This window comes from Stylophora pistillata, chromosome 1, assembly GCF_964205215.1.
Source record: "Stylophora pistillata chromosome 1, jaStyPist1.2, whole genome shotgun sequence".
Lineage (NCBI taxonomy): Eukaryota > Metazoa > Cnidaria > Anthozoa > Scleractinia > Pocilloporidae > Stylophora > Stylophora pistillata.
The window spans coordinates 28633992-28649442 of NC_142519.1; the positions used below are offsets into that span (position 1 = coordinate 28633992).

A 15451-nucleotide genomic window follows, 5' to 3' on the forward strand; every position below is an offset into this window, starting at 1 on the left:
TCCCGCCAAAATACTTAGAACGCATGCGTCAATTTTCCTTACTGATTCTGTAAGTAATGTCTTTTCAAATGTGGTGAATTTTCCCGCCAAAAGACAAAAAATACGGCACTTAATAGTGCGCATGCGCCGTTTTTTTTTTTTTTTTTTTTTTGCCAATGAAATTTATTATAAAACAATAAAGACTCATCCAAGTATTTAGTTTTCTTTATCTTTATTTTCTCTAGTAAAGCAATTCAATACACAACAGTTGCTTTTCAATAAGTTATTTCAACTTAATTAGTAAAGTAATTTTCAATAAAAAGGTGTCCGGAAAAACTTTTCGTGTATAGACCAAGACTTTTGGCGGGAAAATTTGGACCAATTTGCACAGAGTTTCCCTGACAACATTTTCAGCAAAAAAATTAATGAGGTTTTGTTTGAAAGATTTCCGCCAATATAGAGACATTTACCTCGTGCCAAAATTTAGGGTTCAAGTTCAAATTTTTCCAAGTTTTAAACAACATGAATAGATAAAGCCCTTCCGATGAAAAATGTTTAAGGCCCAAAATACACTTTCTGTTATCACATTTTCTCTTTTGTTTTTTCCAACTTAATCTCAACTCTCCGAGCTTCTATCTTTTCATGTTGCTTCTGAAAGAAAAATAACCATTTTCTGCTGCCACTTTGTTTGTAACACAGCACTAACAAAACTTAAACGTGTAAGTTTGCTTTCTCAGAAAATTTTGTGTTAAAATGTTTAAAGACGTGAGCAAGCTGCAATTTTGTTTTCAGATAGACAATAACAATTGAATTGCTTGACTCGATATCTGCAATAACTTCTTTAGAGTTTCGTAGCAACTTTTCAATAAGTTGACGTCTTATTCTGTTATCATAAACTTTGTCAAAGACGCGAGCAAGCTGTGAGATTTTTTTTCTCAGAAAGACAATAATAATTCAGTTGCTTGGCTCCATGTCCCTTAAGAGGTTTCTGTTCAAGATGAAGTTGTCCAAACAGATCGTCATTAAATTGACTTTTTCATTCTCTTTCTTTGAAGTCTGATTAAAGACAAGAGCGAGCTCAGAGGTGGGCTGTTTCTTTTTCAGCTAGACAACAATAACAATTCAATTGACTGGCTCGATTTTAATTTAAATCTTTTTTTTTAAGAGAAACATTTTTTGGGGTTCAAGTTTGCCAGTTTCTGAAAAAGCTGTCTTAACATGGAAACAATATTTCGCGCTAGTCATTTAAGTCCTGTGTTACAAGAAAAGTCGGCGGAAAATGAAATTTTTCCTTCTCTAAGATAATAAAAATCAAGATAAAACAGTGTCTGGTCGAAAAGAAGAGCCGAAACTATCTCCTTTTGAAAAACGAAAGATTTGGAAACTAGAATTAATATAGTGTGTACAAAACAAATAGTTCCCTAAAATCCCAATGAAACATTTTTCTGTTCTGATTTTCGTGTCCGTTGTTTCGATTTTTGTTCGTTCCACGTTCAAAATATTTGGAAACTCAAAGTTTGTTAAAATGATAATTCAAATTGTTTATAGTAAGGTAATTAAGGCCGAGTATTTTCTGCTGAATTCTTTTGGTCCAGACTGATGACATTGATTTTTGAACATCAAAACTAAAATGTGTAACTGGCTGCACATACTCGATTTAATCGTAGCATCGTAATTTCTTTCGTACCAGACACTGGTTTATAATTAGATAAAACTGACAAGAGAACATTGACGCTAAACATGTTTGTTAGTAGTGATTCACGTTTTGAAAACTTGAACGAATTGATATAAAAGTCCAGTTCATATTTAGTCGGCGTCAAACAGTGTGGTATTTGATGTGCTCACGGTTCTGCAGTACCTTGGCGATAGAATGTCAAGTCTAGTTTGTGCAAATTGATTGGTTCGTTTCGCTGTCGTGTTATAGGCTGTGTCAAAGATCAGTGTAAGAATCGTTCGTGTGTGTGGTGATTGGTCAGTTTAGTGATCAGTCTCCACAGTTATGTCGTTGTGTTCTACTCATTGGTTATACTTACGTCAACGTCAAGCTACGTTGTTTGTAAGGTTCCTGTATTTGTCGACATTTGTTGAAACTAGTTTGTTCTACGCTGATAAGACAGCTTTCATAAGTCAGTCGTTGGAGGCAGTGATGAAAGTCGAACACTTATCAATGTAGACATTGAAGTTTGCAAATGGGTCGTACCCAGCAATACGATGGCTGGCATTAAAACCTTTTGTTTCCGTGCAAGTTCAGTCTACAACAGTAAACAGTGTCATATCGTCGTTATGGCTTTGTGAATGATACACCGTCAGCTTAAGAATCCAGAGGGATCCGGTAAGTGTCCTATTTCAAATATATCGTCATCGAAGTAGCAGTTAGGAGTATGTTCGTTTCAGTAGTGTCAACAGTTAAAGGAGTGTTCCCTTTATGCAAGTCAAATTGTTTGTAAATAAGTTTCATGTAGCCGTTCTTCTTGAAAACGTTTTTATCTTCTGCACAAAATAAACTAAATTAAAAAAAAGGGCCATTGTCTCTTGTCGGTATTACTTTATGGCCAGAGCAAATAGATGCAATTAAGGTGGCACTGTAAACTACACGATATGAAAATTGTGCAAATCAGTCTTAAGTGGCTAATAATTTCCCTATTTTGATCAAAGGTGCACAATCAGAAAAACAAATAAATAATCTTTTTCTTCTTTAATAACCATGGAAATATTGCAGCGAAGTGACACCTCCAATTATTGCGAACAATTTTTAGTTTTTTTAACAAATCGATGCTTCTCACTCAAAAAAACTTAAGATTTCATTTGGAACAATTGTTTTATTTTCTTTATTGACTTGTAGTTCCACCTTAAACATTATTTGCGGCCATAAAATGTTGTATTTATAAGCTATGTATGGTGACTTGAGGTACTGACTGCTTTGCAATTATGAAAATTTAGATCGAGAAATTGGCCAAATGTCAAAATCTCAAATTCGTCTTCGCTTTGGTTTGATGAGCAATAAATCGTGTCAACGCAGAAATTTATTTGAACACACTTCATCCAAGGATAAATACCGAGAAACTTGTGCCATAGATTTCAATCGAAAACTCTTCTATCCTACTGTGTAAAGAAGCGGTTGTATTAAAATGAATTTGTTGACTAATTCATCCCGAAATTGCATGTTGATCAGCAAAAACAACCAGTACCTCACTAAACTATTTCGTTGATCCCGTCTACTCGCTCTGGTATTTTTTAGCGCATGCAGATAATTCACAGATCTGATCTGGTGCGTCCAACCAAGAGTGAAGTTTATGAATATATTTTGACATTAGTTCAGTCACTATTTTACAAAAAATATTGGTTAATGGAAAGTTCTTATCTTTGTTGAATTTTCTCCTCATTCCAGTGGTTCTAGTTGTCCTCTTGATCCATAGTTCACAATCCCTTTCGTTTTCACCAAGATGGCTTCCCAAAATACAAACATAAAATTCAACTGATAAGCAACAAGCGAAGATCTTGGTTAACTGACGAGTGATATGCTTAATTTTTTAACATGCAGTGCATAACTGAATGCGCGTTCTAAATAAGATTACAAAGTTTTTAATGGATTTTGTCCCGCTTCATAAACTCCACGGGTAAAGGTGGAAACATAAAAGCTCAAAATGTCTTAGGACATAAGAATTGAATAATACAAAGCACAAGGCCCCGAAGAAGACATAAAATATGCCATGGGTTTCCTGAGCATGATATTCTGATTGTTTCTCTATTCTTAAATTTTCGTTTGTTCTGGTTGAGAACTCGCTATAAAGCTTTAGCTTCTGTGCGTAAATAAAATGTTTCTTGTCTTCGGCGACCGACGCCCAAAGCTGACTACTTGTGTGCGTGTTGATTCGCGAAGGTAACAGTCTGTAGTTCATCTCTCATATTTGCCAAAAAATAGTACCTATTTACCTTTGTTGAAGTAGAGTAAATACTTCATGAACGTTTCTTCAATTCGTACATCTTCCAAGTTCATTCCAGTTCGTATGCAGAGCCTCTTCGTAAACTCCCTAACACGTCGACTACCAGCGTGGTTTGCTGTGTACTTTTCGATTTTCATGAATATGGATTAGAAAGCAAAATCCAATCACTGATGTTGGCACAGGCACGATTTTGTGGCACATTTTTAGTAGCCGGCCAATCATAAAGAAAGCTGCAAGAATAGTTATTTTTCATGTTTAAATTCTTTGCACGTTGATGAGCGCATTAAACATTGTATTTTGCTTCCTTCTTTGTTATGATCATGGATAAATACTTCTATATTAGAAGTTGCACACTTATAATTTTAAGGAATAAATGAATGTTAACGGTAATAAAGAAGGATTTCGCTTTTTGGTTGATATGATTAATGGGGGGAGGTTAAGCGACCTGTAGACGGACGAGGAGAAGTGAACTATATACAGTTGAGGCCGGGACAAGCTCTAAAGATGAAAAAGAACGAAGTAAGTAATCGATGCTGGTATTCTCCAGAGTGAGAGAGAAAAGAAAAAGAAAATTAAAAAAGAAATTTAACCATTTTTGCGCGGGATCGAACTTTGTACGCCTGTTTCGCAACTGTAGCTCACATTCACTCCACCACACACCAATCTGGCGAAGTCAGCTTTTAAGAATTTTAATAGAACTCAAAAATGCAAAACCAAGTGGTTCGAAAAGCAAACATAAATAGAAAAAAAAAAATCCAGTAACACATATGTTCGTAGAACTCTCTCTTAGAAAAGTAACGGAGGAATAAGATAAATCGCTTGTAACTGCGAAATAAGAGGTAACATGTTTTTTTCTTTTCACGCGTTGAATGCTTATATACTTTTCTGTTATTGGTCGAGGAATTTTCACCCTTAATGTTCGCCTCCTTCGCGGGAAATTATAAAATAAATGAGGAACCGATTTCAATCTCATTGGTTAATAACCTATACTCTATCGATCTGTTGGCTTTAGCCCTCAAGTTCCATGATCCAACTAGTGTTTCTCTCTACTAACTGCTATAAAGTTCCTTGTAAATCAGACCGGAGAAATTGGTGTTATAACAACATAACACCTCCCTTCGGACAAACTTGTCTATTCTTCTTACTTGTTTGCAAGATAGCATATTGGAAAGGCAAGGAGAAGTTACAAGTTAATCAGTTCCGGGGTTTAACTCCACTAAGGTTATTAGTTGAACACTCCTGCTTGGGTTATTGTTATCATGCCGGTAATGCAATAAAAGGGCGGTATACAGTGGTGGATCCAGGTTTTTTTGTATACGTTCACTTGCCGGCTTTTCTTCGTTCTGCGTTTATTATTTTACCCAAAGTAAAGTGGGGGAGGGGGGGGGGAATGGGCCCCCTGAGCCCCTCCCCTAGGTCCGCCATAGGTATATCCCTTCCTTACTCCCTACTTATCTTCCAAACAATACAGCAGCTGTGAATCGTGATAAAGAAAACAAGATAGAACAAAAGGATGTTTTTTACTTCAAAAATTATCAAAACATTTCTCTTCGATAAAACTTTATCAAGAGGATGAGTGGAAAGTGGGTTCTGAATTATTGGTAAAACTTCATGATAAAACTTGGGAGGCTCCATACGGTGTAAACTTTTAATCACGAAAAACACACCGCTCGAATTCGAAGTCAGGCTGATCGCTCGGTAAGCGAACTTCATATCCACCGCACTACTTGAAAACAACGTGAGTGGAGACGGATATTTTTCATGTCTGAATTATTTCAAGTATTGGTTATACTTAAGGTTTGCCTATCAGGTCAGGTGTACACTCACAGCAGTCCCTCATTCTAGGCGAAATACGTCGCCTACGTAGAAAAAAAAAAGAAAAGAAAAATCAGCGTAAAAAAGTATGTTAGTGCGATGCAAGAAACTTTGGGAGTGAAGGCACCCGATTTTTGCGGATCTTTCCAGATAGCGCAACAGAGTGACAAAGAGATTACACGCAGAGAAATAAGTTACTGACAAGGAGAATTGTTTGCCATTCAAGAGCTTCTTCAGTTGGCGATCATTTCCGTTATTCTCGTGATCCTGATGTGTGATTCGGGAATTTTATTGTAAGGACAAACAATACCGATTCTATGAGAATAGATCGTTTTCACCCTTACGCAACGAAAAAAAAATCGAAAACTACTCAAGGGATAAGGTCAAGAAATTGGAATGTTGTAGGAGATAGGAAAGAAAGACACTCCTTCAAGTCTTAGGCCTTTTCGTTTTTCCAAACTTCAGATATTCGTCGAAATGTTTTGCGCAAATTTGCAGGGCCCTGTATGGAGCCGCCATATTGGTGCATCTCTTTGGTGCACCAGTATGGCGGCCGGAAAATAACGCGAACATATGGAACTTACTTTGGCTATCAAATAGACTAGTTATCTAAACTGAACCGAAAATCATTAACACATGCACTTTTCCTAACCCTTAAACTCCTAAAAGGGCTAAAATCTTTAGATAAGTGTATATTTCGACAAATACGATCGGATGGGTAAGTCACACAACGCCACAACTGTGAACTGAAACTGAAACTGCGCTGGTTTCCAAACCAAGCACGGTGTTAAGCTAAAAAGTTGAAAAGAGATGTGAATTTAAACCCTGTTCTGCCTAATGATGATAAAATCTTTCGTAGCTGTTTAGTTTTAAATTTCAAAACTTAATGACGTCGCGTGAAAACGATCTATACATGATATCGATTTACTTGGGCGGTCAATTTGAAGAACATTCCTATGTTTTCGCCACCAAGCGCTACAAAGATTTGACTCTTGTGATCTGACTGGTAGATATTTCAACCGGCCACAAACTATTTGCACTGGTTCATGCCGTTTACATATCGAAGCTGTACATTTTTATTAATCCCGTCTAAAGCTATCTATAGGAAGTTCTTCACGGGTAAGTTTCAGGCTCTCGACACCGTGAATCAATAAACAGTCAGAAGTGCTGTTTTTCGTCTGGGAAGTTTGATTTGTACTATAATTTCACCATTTTTTGTATAATTATATAAAAACAAGAGTATGTTTTGCAACTGTCCTTTCAAGTATTTTGTGAATACGTTCAAATTCTGCTGTCAAAGCAATTATGCCACGCGTATCTTATCATGTTCGCCTGTTCCGTTTGCGGTGCTTTTCCAAATCTTCTTGTAGATTAGTAGACCTGCACGTGTTAAGGTAGCTTGCAGTTACAGTGAAGAACTACAACTCCTGTCATGTTCTAGTGTGACATACAGAGTTGTGGACAACTTCTTTCTCACTTGACTTTTTGGCAAACCTTTCTACGAATTTCCGAAATGTTTATAGCCGGCAATAGTCAATTTCAGGAATACTCTTGTAAGTATGTTCTCTCTTAACAATCTAAATACATGTGTAGTATTGCCTCGGAATATCATCCTGTCACAAATCCGTGGAACAATCCGCATGTCTCAAAATCATCTCGAACAAAGCATACGCAGATGCTAAAACATTGCTATGCTTCCAGCAATTTGATTTACAGCATCTGATTCCATAAATACAGAAATCCGGTCCACAAGTACATTTGTATCCTTCAATAAAATGGCACCCAGTTACTCTCGTCTTCAGGTATAAGGTTTCCTGTTATAAGCAGAATGACATCCACAATCCACCAGATTCCCAGGCCCCCAAGTGTAAGGAGTTTACCCACAGCTGTGCCAGTGTGTCCCAAACAAAAGCGGTCTACACCAAGGAATCCCAATAGAATGGAGTACAGAAGAGTTGTCACAAAACGGTGACCCGAATATCTGTTAAATGAAAAAGTAAGGATGGAATCAATGAGTAATAACAAGACAGAATCAATGGATTCGTGAACTGATGAATTCACGAACGAACAAATAAATGAATGAATGGCTAAATAAAAGAAAGGTTTGAAAGGAAGAGTGATTGGATGGATGGGATGGATGAATGGATGGGATGGATGGATGGGATGGATGGATGGGATGGATGGATGGGATGGATGGGATGGATATATGGATGGATGGGATGGATGGATGGATGGGATGGATGGGATGGATGGATGGATTGATGGATGTGATGGATGGATGGGATGGATGGATGGGATGGATGGATGGGATGGATGGATGGGATGGGATGGGATGGATGGATGGGATAGATGGATGGATGGGATGGATGGATGGATGGATGGTATGGATGGATGGATGGGATGGATGGATGGATGGGATGGATGGATGGATGGGATGTATGGGATGGATGGATGGGATGGGATGGATGGATGGGATTAGATGGGTGGGATGGAGGAGATGGATGGGATGGAGGAGATGGATGGGATAGATGGATGGATGGGATGGATGGATGGATGGATGGTATGGATGGATGGATGGGATGGATGGATGGATGGGATGGATGGATGGATGGGATGTATGGGATGGATGGATGGGATGGGATGGATGGATGGGATTAGATGGGTGGGATGGAGGAGATGGATGGGATGGAGGAGATGGATGGGATGGAGGAGATGGATGGGATGGAGGGGATGGATGGGATGGAGGGGATGGATGGGATAAAGGGGATGGATGTGATGGAGGGGATGGATGGGATGGAGGGGATGGATGGATGGAATATATACTTTTCGAAAAAATTTCCTCGACCCGCAACGAATGTTCTTGTTGCGCGACAAGTGGAACATCGAACCAAAACATGCAAAACTTGTATTTCGCCGCCTTAAGGGAATAGAAAGACGGATAAGTGGATGGAGGAATAGATGGATGGAAGAGTAAGTGCATGAAAAACACATATTGGATGAAAAAGTGCCTTGTGCAAAGGAATATAAAAAGTCAAACAAGGCATATTAGTAACATAAAAGGCCAAATACTTTCAGAGTTAAAAAAAAAACACTTTCACCAATTATTTTCAGATGTTTAATGACTGATCTTATTCTACTGACCAAAATTATGTGATTTAAATGAACAAACTAGATTTAATTCTTTAAAAGTAAAACTTATCATTATTATTAACATTAGAATTATTACTATCATTGCCAGCATTTTTCTGCATTGAGGAATATCAAGAGTTCACAGTTCTCACCAAACACCGCACCGCAGAGTGGTGTAGTTTTCTATTTGTTACACCTAATATCTTGCAAACAATGTACTCTTTTTTCTCTTTTAAGTATAGTTTCTTGCAAACTTTTCTTTTTGCGACCTATTTGATATCTGTAATATCCCACGTACTGTTTCCCCTTGGTTACATTTGCTAAGTATGGTTTCCAGCACACTCCTTATTACGCGTCCTACTTGTTACGTGTGTATCTCGCACACTGTTGTGTGTTCTGTTTGTTACGGGTAGTATCTTATAGCGCACTGTTTATAATATTACGTATTCTTCTAACTTCTTCTCGCCGACTGTTTGTTCTTTGTTTTGTTTGTTACATTTAGTGTCTCGTACCGCCTTTTTCTTTGCTTCATTTGACACGAGTAACATCTAGCGCACTGTTTGTTCTGCGTTCCATTTATAACGTGTTGCATCTCTCATTGTTTGTTCCGTATTCTATTTGTTACGAAACTTCTATCGCACACTGTTTTTCTGTGCTCCATTTGATGCGTTTTCTATCAGGCACACTTTTCCTTCTGTGTTCCACTTATGGCGTAGAGAATGTGGCAACCTCTTTGTCCTGTGTTCTATTTGTTACAAAAAGTACCTCGCGCACTGTTTATTCTATGTTCTATTTGTACGAGTACTATCATGCGCACTTTTTCTTCTGTGTTTTATTTACTACGAAAAGTATCTCGCACACTGATTATTCTGCTTTCTTTTTGTCCCGAACAGTATCTCGCGCAATATCTGTTCTGTTTGCTCTGCATTATCGAGTGCACTGATTCTTTTGTTACAAAAAAAATATTGCACACTGCTGTGTAATACATTTGCAATGAAAGGAATCTTGCGCAATCTTTATGTTGTGTTCTATTTGTTTGTCTGTTCTATTTGTTACTTGTAGTATTTAGCGCACTGTTGGTTCTTTATTCTATTGGTTACTTGTAGTATCTCGCGCACTGTTTGTTCTTTCTTCTATTTGTTACTTGTGGTTATCTCGTGCAGTGTTTGTTCTCTGTTCTATTTGTTACTTGTAGTATCTCGTGCACTGTTTGTTCTTTGTTATATTTGGTACTTGTGGTATCTCGCGCACTGTTTGTTCTATGCTATAATTGTTACTTGTGGTATCTTACGCACTGTTTGTTATTTGTTATATTAGTTACTTGTAGTATCTTGCGTAGTGTTTGTTCTTTGTTATATTTATTATTTGTGGTATCTTGCGCACTGTTTGTTCTATGTTCTACTTCTTACTTGTGGTATCTCGTGCACTGTTTGTTCTCTGTTATATTTGTTACTTGCAGTATCTTTGTTATATTTGTTACGTATGGTATCTTGCGCACTGTTTGTCCTCTGTTCTATTTGTTAATTGTTCTATCTTATGGACTTTTTGTTCTGTTCTATTTGTCTCGTACATTGTTTGTTCTATATTATATTTCTTACTTGCAGTATTTCGTGCACTGTTTGTTCTCTGCTTTATTTGTTTTTTGCAGCTTCTCGTGCACTGTTTTTTCTATGTTATATTTGTTACTTGTCGTATCTCGTGCACAGTTTGTTCTATGTTATATTTGTTACTTGTGGTATCTCGTGCGCTGTATGTTCTATGTTATTACTTGTAGTATCTCGCACACCTTTTGTTATTTGTTATATTTGTTACTTGTGGTATCTCGCGCACTGTTTGTTCGTTGTTTTATCTTTGCTTGTGTTATCTCACGCATTGTTTGTTCTTTGTTATATTTGTCACTTGGTATCTTGCACACTGTTTTTTCTTTATCATAGTTGTTACTTGTGGTATCTTGCGCACTGTTTGTTTTATGTTCTATTTGTTACTTGTGGTATCTCGCGCACTATTTGTTCTTTGTTATATTTGTCACTTGCAGTACCCGTGCACTGTTTGTTATTTGTTATATTTGTTACTAGTGGGATTACATATTTGTCACTTGTAGTATCCCGTGCACTGTTTGTTATTTGTTATATTTGTTACTAGTGGGATCTCGCGTGCTGTTTGTTCTTACACATATTTGTCACTTGCAGTATCCCGTGCACTGTTTGTTATTTGTTATATTTGTTACTAGTGGCATCTCGCGCGCTGTTTGTCTTATACACATTTGTCACTTGTAGTATCCCGTGCACTGTTTGTTATTTGTTATATTTGTTACTAGTGGGATCTCGCGCGCTGTTTGTTCTTATACACATTTGTCACTTGCAGTATCCCGTGCACTGTTTGTTATTTGTTATATTTGTTACTAGTGGGATCTCGCGCGCTGTTTGTTCTCATACATATTTGTCACTTGCAGTATCCCGTGCACTGTTTGTTATTTGTTATATTCGTTACTTGTGGTATCTTGCGCACTGTTTGTCCTGTTTTATTTGTTAATTGTTGTATCTTGCGGACGAAGTATGTTGCGCAGTTTGCGATATGTTTTATTTGTTCTAGTAATATCTTACGTACTGTTTTTTCTCTGCACTCTTTGAAAAATACGCGCACTGTTTGTTTTCTGTTCTATTTTTTACGTGTAGCACCTTGCTCACTTTTTGCACTCTGTCTTATTGTTAGGCAAAATCTCAAGGCTGTTTGTCTTGTGTTTCATTTATTACTTCTAGTGTTGTTTGATAAAATTATTTGTGACGTAGTTTAACTTGCACACCGTTTGTCCTGGATAGTCAGATTTTATTCATCAGTCGTTTGATAACAGACCGTATTGGACTCCATTCAGTGCTATTGCTACTACTTTTTTGTTCTGTGTTGTTCTTATTACGTGTAGTATATCGTGCACTGTTTGTTTGGTGAACCATTAGATAGCTGCAGTATCTCACTTATTTTTTTGTTTTTTGTTAGTTACGTGTAGTTTCTCGCGTGTTATTAGTTTTATTCCTATTTTTTAAACGTAGTTTCTCGTGCGCTGTTTGTTTTTTTATTTTCCATTTGATAGGTGTAATATCTCGCACGCTATGTGTTCTGTGTGCTGTTAGTTATGGTTATAATTGTGCCAATACGAAAATGCTGGAATATGAATGGTTCTCAATAAGTGAATGAATGAATGAATGAATGAATGAATGAATGAAGAAGTGAATTAGAAAAAGAGATATTTCAAGACAAAATGTCTTGTTTAGAGGAAGAGAAACATTTTATAAGAAACAATGGATAAGTTATTCTTACCAGCAATTACACGATGTACAGTCAAGTAAGTTGTCTGCAACTCAGTAACACCCCTAACATTTTTTCCACCTTGACAATAACTCAAAATTAACTTACTTGATACAGGGAAATTTTTTTAAGCTAAGAAATTTTCTTTCTCCAAAGCACTCAATTCCAGGTAGTGCTTCACACCAAACCCGTGTGTGTTGAACGTCTTCATACCTTGAGCCGCCGAACTATAAACAAATACATACATATCAACTGTATTAAACACGGAAAACTATCATTAATCAACAGATAAGCACCTGACTGAGTTGTTAGTTACCCTTTACACCCATACATCAGGAAGTATAATCTCCGTATTGTTCTCCAAACATCTCCAAAGGAGCTGACAACGAGAATTTGATCAACAATCAAGAGCTTCTATAGTTGGTAATCGTTTTCTTTGCTCTTGTGACCTTAATGTGTGATTCAGGGGTGATGTTAAAAGGAGAGATAAGAAGCTAGTCACATTAAGGGGCTAAAAGGTTAAGGCCCCGAACTCTTCTCTGAGTGGTCCGAGGTTTCAGCTGTCTACTCAACAACCGTGATCAGATTTGTTATCACTGAGCTGAAGTTTAGCTCCAAGGATTTGCTATGAGTAACTTTTTGAGTCTTATATATACCAAATATTTATTCTCTGTTTGCACAAGTTCTGAAGGGTCTTATTAAGGAAATGGCTAATTAAAATAATAACACCATTTTGGTGGAGGGAGATGCAATGGCCAAAGGGGTTGGTACCCTAAACTTCAGAGAGAAGAGGCCAGTGTCTAAGCCCTGGCCAGGCCATTCTGCTGGTCCTGAAAATTGTCGCCATATTGAATTGCAATTACCTCCCATCATTCTCAACAGTACCAAAACACCTTTGGTTGTGATTATGGGCTTTTACATTGACACACCCTGCTTCTTGTGGATTACTTCAGAGAACAAGGGCAATTTCAAGCCTATGGGTGTCAAACTAGAAATGAACTCAGTGTACAAGCTTACAGAGTCACCTGGCCCCTTTGTTTCATTCAGGGGCTGATTCTGCAAGGATAATTTAGCACCTGGTCACTCTTACATATTAGTGGAAAACCTTTTCATGTGGATCTGAGTTTTAAAGGTTTGGGTGTGCTTTGACTTCAAAAGAATCAACTAGCATCAGTTTTGCTTGTGTCTTCTACTGTTCAAATTTTTCTTTAATTTTCTGTCTTGTGTTTTGTTGCAACTATAAAATAATAATCAAGTCATATTTGAATGGAGGAAAAATATTTGAATAAGAAGATATGCACTCACTTTAGAGCATCCATAGCCAGACACCTCTCGTGCAGTTATGTTTGACGTAAAATCAACTGGTGGATCACACTCGAGAAAGTCTATAGGTCTGAGTGAAGGAAAAGAATTAAGAGTAAATATTAGCATTCAGCATTCATCACTGCTAAAAAATTTCATTATAGAGCTAGCAGCACGAGCAGGCAAGTGAAGCTCGGGATTGCCCATATTGATCCTGAGCAAGAAAAAAAAGTGCATGGAGTAGATTTACAAAGTTTGTAACTTTTGGACGATGTTGACAACAAAGTCACAAAAAGCAGCAGAAGCAAGTCAAAACAATGAAAAAAAATTAAATGACCCAGTTGGGTTTTTACTATGCTTTAAACACAGTTGGTTTTCTTTCCCGGCTCTCTGAATAAATGAGTAATTCTTGATTCTTTTAAAAGCAAAATCTTTTTGCTATATAATAAATAATTTGTTGACCAACTTTTTTTGGTCAAAATAGCTGAATATTAGCCTCGTTCTTTTTTCTGCATTTCTATGGACCTAGTCTAAAATGTGTACCACAATTAAACTCTACAAACTACCTCACATTGATCAGGAGGTCTTTCTCTATCAGAATCAAGAGTCAAACTTTTCTCTGGTGATGGTTGAATGAAACACTTAATTTTTCAGTATCTGCTCCATAACTACCAAGACGCAAATAAGCAAAATGCATTTAATGCATTTGATGAAAAAGGTCAAAGATAACCTTTAGCTTGATGTAATTTTTATTTTGCATTGTTAGATAGGGATACTTATTTTACCTTTTTTATATTTTTAACTTTATTTGAATTTTTTTAAGCGGACGAAATTCTTTTTGGTAGATGTAACTTATTGTATTTTTTAGCAGATACATTTTCAAGCAGATGTATTTTGTAGATGAAGAGTCACCTTGGAAATGCTGAATAAAGCCATTATTATTATTATTATTACTATTTTTATAATTATTATATTAAATGCATCTAGTTCACCTTACAGAATCAGATCCTTATCTCAATGAATACATTCATTTCAACTAAAAAAACATTGACACTACAAATGAATGGCACTACTCTGGCTCCCGCTTACTGCCAAACAGCCTACCAACAAAGGGCTAACGCTCGAACCGTCAGCTTTTGTAATCGTTACGGTGGCCAGTTTACCATTTCAACTTTGTTGATATATCCAAATTATTAGCCTACCAACAGAATGTTTCATGAACATTATTTTTGTAAATGTTCTGTCATAGTGCTCCTTCTCAAAATGCTCTTAGTGTACCAAACTGTAGTAAGTGTACCAAACAATACTCAAGTGCATTTTTGCATCTAGTAGATAATTTTTATCATAACAATGACCGCAAGGATGGTTATTCAGACAGTGTAATTTCGTCAAATGCTATCACCAGATTGACCAGGCGAATTGCCTCCATTCCAGGCGAACAGACCCTTACTGGGAAAAACGACCTTAAACCTCCAACACACACACACACACCAAAAAAAAACTTACAGTCTGTGATCTTAATATTTCGACTGTACACGTACACTTTCCATGAAAATCGCAACCCAATAGCCCAGAATAGCTCGTTTAAATAATAGAAGCGAGTTTTAATGTATGCCTAAAGGAACTAATAAACAATGTCTCGTATTTTAATCCAGTAGAGCATAAAAATGAAGAAAACGAGGAAGGCTTAAATAAAAATGTACATACATGATCGGTGTACATCTACAGACCTTCACAAGAAAGAAAAAGAAATTAATATATATATAGCTACATGCAAGCTAGTTTAGCGGAAGTTTATCTTCAGGTAACTTGGGTGTTCAATCGAAAAAGGGACTTACAAGTAACTGCAGTTCACCAGCGGACCATTCGGGTTATACTTCTCGTTTTTATCGACAGCATCTTCGCCAACATTTTCACTCACAAGAAAGGAAACGATGAAGTATACTTTGGCGAAAAGACGTAACCCTTCCGCCATTTTT

The 15451-nt window shown here is 36.9% G+C and overlaps 1 protein-coding gene and 1 long non-coding RNA gene across 2 annotated transcripts; both read right to left on the reverse strand.

Annotated features, from left to right (window-relative positions):
• Positions 1-205: 205 nt before the first annotated feature.
• On the reverse strand, positions 206-5727 carry LOC148741978 (uncharacterized). Its single transcript, XR_015995505.1, has 3 exons — positions 5591-5727; positions 3913-4153; positions 206-3426 (listed from the first exon to the last, which is right to left on the reverse strand). It is a non-coding gene; the product is annotated as an uncharacterized LOC148741978 (long non-coding RNA).
• Positions 5425-15447, reverse strand: LOC111329066 (TM2 domain-containing protein 2). The gene is made up of 4 exons (XM_022933669.2): positions 15311-15447; positions 13476-13563; positions 12279-12397; positions 5425-7719 (listed from the first exon to the last, which is right to left on the reverse strand). The coding sequence occupies exons 1-4, from the start codon at positions 15445-15447 to the stop codon at positions 7506-7508; spliced, it is 558 nt and encodes a 185-aa protein (XP_022789404.1). The 3' UTR covers positions 5425-7505.
• Between the last annotated feature and the right edge of the window lie 4 nt (positions 15448-15451).